An 8,031-nucleotide genomic window follows, 5' to 3' on the forward strand; every position below is an offset into this window, starting at 1 on the left:
ACATCAGGCAAGTGATTACACAACTGTTCATAAACTATTTCACAACAATCAGAAGGATCAATAAACATAGAACCATTGTTTGGAGAGCTAGGGTTTGCATGAATCAATAACCAATGATTAACAACAAATAACCAATAAACGTTTACCTTAGATTGATTCTAGATGGATTGAAAGATCAAGATTGATGCAAGAGAACTGGTGTAGCCAAGAATGATGAGAGAAATGGTTGTAGAGAGAATGATTTGAAGTGCCGTATGATTGAAATTGGTGAGAATGATTAGGGTTAAGGGGTTTTGTTTTATTTTCACTATTACCACTAAACACCCCTAAGTATCATCCTTTACACAAAACACACACACCACATATAATTTACAGTTTCATCACCAAGTTCATGTATTTGTCAAATCATTCGTAGAATAACACATAACCATGCAACAATCACAATACACTTTATCAAATCACAACGTATACAGTTACAACGCAAACAAATTGTGTAAGTAAGCAACTAAACAAACAGTGAACGTGCAATAAATGCGAAAGTGGAATCTCGGAAACTCGAGTTGTCACAAACAACAATACTAACTAGACTACAGAGAAAACTAAAACGAAATGTGAAATAAAATATACAACAACAATTGACTTACCACCTCATGGTGGTCGAATGGCGTGCTTGCCATTCACGAGCTCATCGAAATCACCCACCCGTGATTCGTACCATTTGTTGCCAAACGGTTTAAACTTCCTCACCTCCTCTTCCTTTTTCTTTTCTAGAGGTGACTTTTTCGCCTTTTTCTTCTTGACCGTTTTCTTCTTTATTTCTCCAAACCTACCAACCATAGCACACAGCTTTTTGTTTGGATTTATGTCCTTTTCAGGACACTTATCCTCACCGAGTGGGTTAGTAAAATTTGGAAAAAAACATTTAAATCTAATTCTCGGTCCCCAAACTTCATGCTTACCGTTCCCGTTGCACAATTTATTATGGCATTAGCTGTTGCAAGGAACGGTCTACCCAGTATGACTATCGGTTGGGTGTCCTCAACACATCCAACATAATCTACTACCAAAAAGTCAACTGGGTAGTAGTAATCATCTACCTTAACAATCACATCTTCCACCATCCCCCGTGGATGGGTGGGAGTCTGATCGGCCAATACCACGGGAGTATCAAATTTTTTTAATGGACCAAAATCGTATTGGTCATACAAACTCCCTTGTAAAATGCTCACACAAGCTCCAAGATCGAGGAGCACCCTCTCGATTTTAAATGTTCCAATTTGAATTGGAATAAGAGGGTCTCCCGGATCTTGGGCTTTTTGGGGAAGGGCACTCGATAAAACGGCACTCACATGAGATATCAAATCAACCGGTTCGGGTAATTTGTTGTGCCGTTTTTCGATGCTTAACTCCTTTAAGCATTCCACATGAGCCGGAACCTTTTTAATGTCAGGTATTAACGGTAAATTAATTTTTGCTTGTTTAAATTTTTCCCACCCCTCGTCCTTCGGTGGGTACCGTTCCTCAACCTGTGATGCATTAATTGGTTTAATTTGATTTAAACAATTTTCACAAAATGACTTTTTATTCATTTTCTCAACTTTAACTTGTGAAATCGTTTCTTGTTCATTTTATTTTCCGACTCATCTCTTGTATTTCCCACTACACCATCAACGTATTGTGGTGGTGGAATGCTTTCAACACTACTATAAACTTCATCATTCGAAAGAAGACTTACCGCGCTAATGTGTACATTCCTCACATTGCCCGTGCTTGAACTTTGATGCTTCGGGTTCATCGTAGTATCACTTGGAAGTCGTCCTCCGCTTCCACGAATTTGAGCCATCTCTTGAGCAAGTTGCCCCACTTGCTTCTCTAATGCCTTTTGGGATTTATCCCTCACTTCAAACTCTTTCCGCATTTCAGTTTTAATTTCTTGATTTGAATTCATGAGAGCTTGATGCGAGTTGGTAAGAGTGCTCATAGTATCCATGATAGCATCTAGATTCGAATTAATTGAATCATCACCTTGGGAGTTAGACCCCCATTTCCACCTTGGTTGTAACCCCGTTGATAGTTGCCTTCACGGTTTTGATACCCTTGGTTACCACCTTGGTTGTAATTCCTTTGGTAACCCCCTTGGTTACCACCTTGACGATTTTTATACGAGGACCCACCTTGATTACCCGATTGAAAATTCGGGTTCATTTGATTCGAAGAATTACCATACTGAAAGTTAGGGTGATTTCTCAAACCCGGATGGTAAGTGTTGGAGTTCATGTCATATTGCTTCCGGTCCCCATACATTTGGTTTACTTCCTCGGTGTAGTCACTCGACCCCGTTGGACATTGCTCAGCTCTATGTCCAATATCGTCACACTCTTCACACACCTCAAATTGCATCGCGTTCACTTCCTTCTTCTTCATGCGAGCCATTTCCCGCTCTAAGGTAGAAATTCGATCCTTAGAATCAAGATCGGGAAGCGGCCGGGAAATGGGATGTTTTTTTAGCTCTATCGGCCGATTCTTTCTCTTTTGACCGTTTACTCATCCGCTCCAAAAACTCCCAATCATCATCTTCGTGATTGCTCAAGAGAGTCCCGTTGCTCGTTGATTCAAGGCGGTTCCATGTGTTGTCGTCTAGACCCCGTACAAAACACTTGACTAACTCCCACTTCTCTATTTGATGATGTGGGCACTTTCGCATCAACTCTTTAAATCTTGTAAATGCTTCATGCAACGGCTCGCTCGATAGTTGGTGAAAAGACCTAATTTCATCACGAGCGTCATCGGTCTTTGCCATTGAATAATATTCATCAAGGAAGGCTTGTTGCATTTCTCCCCATGTGCGAATGCTATTAGCCGGAAGAGTAAGGAACCATTGCTTCGCTTTGTCCTTTAATGAGAATTGAAATAGACGAAGCTTGACTTCCTCCAAATGCAAAATTGTGCCCTCCGATTGTGTTACATATAGAGGAGAATTCCGCTAAATGCGTGTACGGTTCGTCGTTAGACCTTCCAATGAAATGAGGAAGTATGTTGATGCAATGAGGTTTACAATCAAACATCCTCCTCTCACAAACAATTGGTGAATCATTCTCGGTGACAACCGGCCTAAAACGGTCATTTACTCCCCATGGAGGTTGTTGACGACGATGCGGACTGTTAACTTCTTGATCAACCGGTCTTCGGTTGTCCCTTGCTCACCCCTCCTATCCCCACCTTGATTTCTACCTTGATTACCTCTTTGATTGCCACCTCCCACGAAACGGGGAATCCGGTTATGGTTAGCATTGTTGTTATTGTTGTAAAAACCATTGTTCCGGTTCCGTTGATAATTGTTTCGTGGTTGACGGTTGTTCTCGTAACCATCATTTCTTCCATTCCCATATCCATAATCACCATCCCCAACATAATTGGCGTTTTGGTAGCCAAATTCGTCATCTTCATACCTTCTCGCATTGTAGCTATTACCCCGATTCAAGTACCCCCAATCTTCGTCATGATTAACTCGATCATCATAGTAGCCCCCGTCATCCGAATTTTCTGTATGAACACTCACATACTCCCGCGATTGATATCCGGGAACACTATAAGGTTCGTCATCGGGGATGGCGTTCCTCAAGTCGTCTATGTTGAAGAATGGGTCTTCGTTCGTGGGATTGCCACGATCTCGGTTGCCTCGACGATCGGAGTTGACATTCCGGTCATCAAGGTTTAGGGGTAAGGATTGTTGTCGATGAAGGTTTTGGTGTTGGGGTGTTCTTTGGTTGTTGTTGGGATTTTGGTTTTGGGAAGGTGGTGTGGGTGGTCCATTGTTATTGTTACCACCCGGTCGTTCTTGAGGTATAGGTTGAACATTTTGGGCGGGATGAAAGGTTCCTCGGGATTGGAATTGATTTTGATTGAGGTTTGGATTATTAGAGTTTTGGTTTGCCATCGAATCGGTTTCAATGGTCGGTGTGAGTGGTGGTTCTTGGTTGGTTTGATTAGAAGCAAGAGTTGCTTCTAACCGGCTTGCTAGGTTTCTTCTTGCTACTCTTTCGATTTCTGGTTTGTAGACTAAAGGTGAAGTCCTCCCGGAGTTCCGCGTATGCATGCACTACCTGTAACCTGCACAAGTAACACACCCCGCGTAACAAGGAAAAAGACAAAGTACAAGAAAAGAAATTATGCAATTTAAACAGATGATCACACAAATTCAAACAACATCCAAACACAAAGCACACGCACTCCCCGGCAACGGCGCCAAAATTTGATCGTAGTGTCGCGCTTCGGTCAAAGATAATATTTATAAGCCCAATTTACCCTTAACTATGTGTTAGTGGTAGCAAGGGGTCGAACCATGAAGAGTATGTGGTTTGTGTGTGGATTCGATTGAATAAAAACAATTGTCACAATTTATGAAGCTTACTAGAATGTTTTTGTATTTTTGTTTAATTGGAAGATGTGAGTTTAACTAAGTGAATTGATTAAATTGATTAACAACTAATGATTAACGAATACGAGAAAATTGGTTACTAGAACAATAATAAGAAAAAGGAATCACACCCGGTTTCGGTAATTGCTAACCTAGGATTTCTACAAGTTTTAGATTCAACTCAAATGCTTATGATTAGCGGATTTAGTGTACCGTGACTTAGGTGCTAATAACTATCAACGTCCCAAAGAACGGACAAGAATACACTTTGTAATCAACACATGTAAATCCTAACCACGACAATGCACAATTACATATCACCATTTCGCAAAGTCATAACTTTTAACATCGTTCGACAATTTACGAATTCGCAACAAATGTAACACTATTATCAAAGGTTTCAAAAATCAAACACAAATTGTCACTAAGTTGAAACAAGAACAATTCGAAACCCTAAAATTAACAACTACCTACACCGAGGTGAAACCGAGATGATTAGCCGCTCATGGTTGAAGAAGCTTGATCACCGGATGATTGGAATAAGAATGAAGTCATCTTGAAGCTTGATGGATGAATGCATGGTGTTTGGTGGAAGATGATGATGGTAGAACTAGGGTTTATGGATGGTTGATTGTGGAAGATGATGATGATCTTGATGATTCGGGTTATGATTCGGGTGATAGTGATGATGGATGGTGAATTGGTAATGAAAGATGGGTGCTTGATGGCTCCAAGATGAAGATTCAAACCCTCATAAGTTGTAACTTACGAGTTTAATGGCTCCCCAACCAATTAGAATCGTTCCCAACAACCCAAACACCAAACTTCGCGTTTCAGCAAACCACAACCCGTCGCCGACGGCCTGGAGCCCGTCCCCGACGGCCTCCAGATCTCTGAAATCCATCCGACGGCTTGTTTGGCTGTTTATGGGCACCTTTTGACAACGGGACTTTCTAGAGCCCGTCGGCGACGGCCTAGAACCCGTCCCCGACGGCCTCTAGTTTTTCCTGTTTTGTCCGAAACTGTTTTCTTTATAACTTCTTCGTTATAGCTCCGTTTTACTCACCGTTTTCACCCACGTACTCGTAATTCAGCCCTCTATCATGCCATCTTCCAATATATTCATTTTAAATCCATTAACATTCCCAAAACACATCCAATCTTCATGATTAAATCGGTTTTGTTCATTTCACATCCCCGGTTGATCCGATTCACGTCTCGGTGCTCCGTTTAGCTCCCGATTAGCTCCTTAAACTCTTTTAGACCTGTAAAACACGAATCCCATTAAAAGTAGGCTATTCAAGATTAAATGCTATGTAAAAACATTAGCTTAAGCACAAACGGTAACCAGTTTTCGACCACGTATCAATTAGCTGAAAAATCAATGGATAAAGGGACGACTTTTACACTTGTAAATTTTTATCACTGGACCCTCCTCTTTCTCAATGTAAAGGGTGCATTTGCCAAAAAATCAAGGGGTAAATGGTGCACTAAAATAAGTGGTTGCACTTTTACCAAAGGGTAAATGGTGCACAAAAAGGAGTGGTTGGACATTTACACGTGTAATTTTTTAATTGGTCCACCTTTACTCTTTTTTAGGGCCAGCAAAAATGGTGTCTGCTTCTTGAGCCTCCGCCGTCATTTTACATTTGAAATTTTTTTATTAATTATTTGATGAGATATAGAGGCAAGGGTATTTTTTTGGCCTGGTCTATTCGCACACGCCCTTGGTCTATTTAAACACCCAAAAGCGCCCCGCTATAGCCAAAGTGGGGCGCTTTGGTGTAAAGTCAACAGACAAGGACTGAACCGGACAGACCTTGTCTGTTGCTTTACATCAAAGTGCCCCGTTTTGGCCTAAGCTCGGCGCTTTGTTTTTTTTTTTTTTACATTTTGGGGAAAAGCGCCCCTCTTAGGTCAAAGCGCAGCGCTTAGGACCTTTTTTAAATTTTTTTAAATTTTTTAAAATTGTTTTTAATTCACAAAATAAGATTTGGGGTGTTTGAACTTCTCATTTCCTTATATATTATAATCAGAAGATTATTTTTTGATATTTTTATATTTAGATAGTCTTGTGTGTGTCTATATAAATGTAGCTGTGTGAGTCTATGTATTCCAGTGATGGAGAGAAGTGAATGGTCAAATAAAAAAAAATGTTTAAAGAAACATTTTAATTCCTATATCTCTGAATGTTATATGATCTGTTTTGGATTTGAAATATTTCAACTGTGCAAAAGGTGTTTCAGTATGGCACCCTTTTGGAATCTGCGAAAACTAGCTACTATTCCATCTGTAATTCTAATATATACACACGTATATTAAAAGGAAAGCATTTGTTAAAATTATTATTGGGTGTTAATATTCCCACATCCCTTAACTCTATCTCTCTCTATATATACATAGATAGATTAAGAGAGAGATAGAGTGAAAACCATGTGGGAATCAGATCAACGCGTACGAAATGCTTACGTATCGTCCCCCTGACCTTAATGTAACCCCATATATTCAAGATGTATGTTAAATGTGTTTAATAATAATCATATTGTCACACCCCCAAAATCCACCTGCGGAGTATCACCGCTTGGGAGCGTGACTGACCAGGATCAAGCCACCAATCATATTGAACATGTAATTAATATTAAGTGAAATAAATGTAAACCATCCATCCAATACGAAAGGTGTTCAAAACATAACCATAGTTTCAAAATGTAGCGGAAGCATAGTAAATAATCCAACAATAGTTAATAGTTTTAAATGTCATAATAGTTCAACGTAGAAACCACGATCCTTGTCCACAACGACCCGCTTCTCCAGTGCAAGCTCTAAGTACCTAACGATCTGCAAGGCATGTAACAGAATGATCAACAAACTAGTTGAGCGAGTTCACAGTAAGTAAGTGCGTAACAGTAAGTAACGGGTGGCTCTAATGGGCCAATAGTAAGTTATACAGGTGGGGGCTTCCCATGTTATGTGACCACTAGACTATTCGTATCAACTACTCGTATCATCCCTGTTCTTCGTCCGAGAACAGTAGCGCGTATGGGGTGTGCGTAGGTTTTACGCACGTATCCTTCACAACCGAGGATAGAAGTAAGTAATGCGTACACGTAGGTTTTACGTGCGTGCCTGACATCCGAGGCAGTAATTGGCATATGACCACGTAGGTGTTATCCTAACCTACGGAACTGTCCTGACATCCGAGGACCATGGTGCACGTATCCTTCACAACCGAGGATAGAAGTAAGTAATGCGTACACGTAGGTTTTACGTGCGTGCCTGACATCCGAGGCAGTAATTGGCATATGACCACGTAGGTGTTATCCTAACCTACGGAACCGTCCTGACATCCGAGGACCATGGTAGGTGATAGTCTAGGAAAGCATATATACGTTCTTAGTCAATGGTAATCTTTATCCCATTCCCACGACCCGGGAATCCCATGCCTTAGTAGGAGTGTGAACTCACCTTGGTTTGCTCGGTATGTTATTGCTTCTAGGGTTTATAAATCTCTAAGTCCGTAACACACGACCTAGGATGTGTTGCACATGATACGATGTAAGTGTTTGCATCAAATAGGGTTTGCAAATCGTTGTCATTCAAGCAGTTGTGTCTTG

At 40.7% G+C, this 8,031-nt stretch overlaps 2 protein-coding genes across 2 annotated transcripts; both read right to left on the reverse strand.

Moving 5' to 3' along the window:
- Positions 1-648: 648 nt before the first annotated feature.
- On the reverse strand, positions 649-1,990 carry LOC110924820. The gene is made up of 3 exons (XM_022168809.1): positions 1,736-1,990; positions 960-1,526; positions 649-885 (listed from the first exon to the last, which is right to left on the reverse strand). The coding sequence occupies exons 1-3, from the start codon at positions 1,988-1,990 to the stop codon at positions 649-651; spliced, it is 1,059 nt and encodes a 352-aa protein (XP_022024501.1).
- A 1,134-nt stretch (positions 1,991-3,124) lies between these two features.
- LOC110924819 (homeobox protein 2-like) lies at positions 3,125-3,937 on the reverse strand. Its single transcript, XM_022168808.1, has one exon. The coding sequence runs from the start codon at positions 3,935-3,937 to the stop codon at positions 3,125-3,127; it is 813 nt and encodes a 270-aa protein (XP_022024500.1).
- Positions 3,938-8,031: the final 4,094 nt, after the last annotated feature.

This window comes from Helianthus annuus, chromosome 17, assembly GCF_002127325.2.
Source record: "Helianthus annuus cultivar XRQ/B chromosome 17, HanXRQr2.0-SUNRISE, whole genome shotgun sequence".
Taxonomy (NCBI): domain Eukaryota; kingdom Viridiplantae; phylum Streptophyta; class Magnoliopsida; order Asterales; family Asteraceae; genus Helianthus; species Helianthus annuus.

What these genes read in the sequence shown, in the direction of transcription:
- LOC110924820 (XM_022168809.1), bottom strand. Translation starts at nt 1,990, where the DNA reads ATGGATACTATGAGCACTCTTACCAACTCGCATCAAGCTCTCATGAAT. An exon ending in GGAATGTACACATTAGCGCG is followed by an intron (nt 1,527 to 1,735) that starts GTAAGTCTTCTT and finishes AATGCATCACAG; the next exon opens with GTTGAGGAACGGTACCCACC. An exon ending in TAAATTGTGCAACGGGAACG is followed by an intron (nt 886 to 959) that starts GTAAGCATGAAG and finishes CCACTCGGTGAG; the next exon opens with GATAAGTGTCCTGAAAAGGA.
- LOC110924819 (XM_022168808.1), bottom strand. Translation starts at nt 3,937, where the DNA reads ATGGCAAACCAAAACTCTAATAATCCAAACCTCAATCAAAATCAATTC.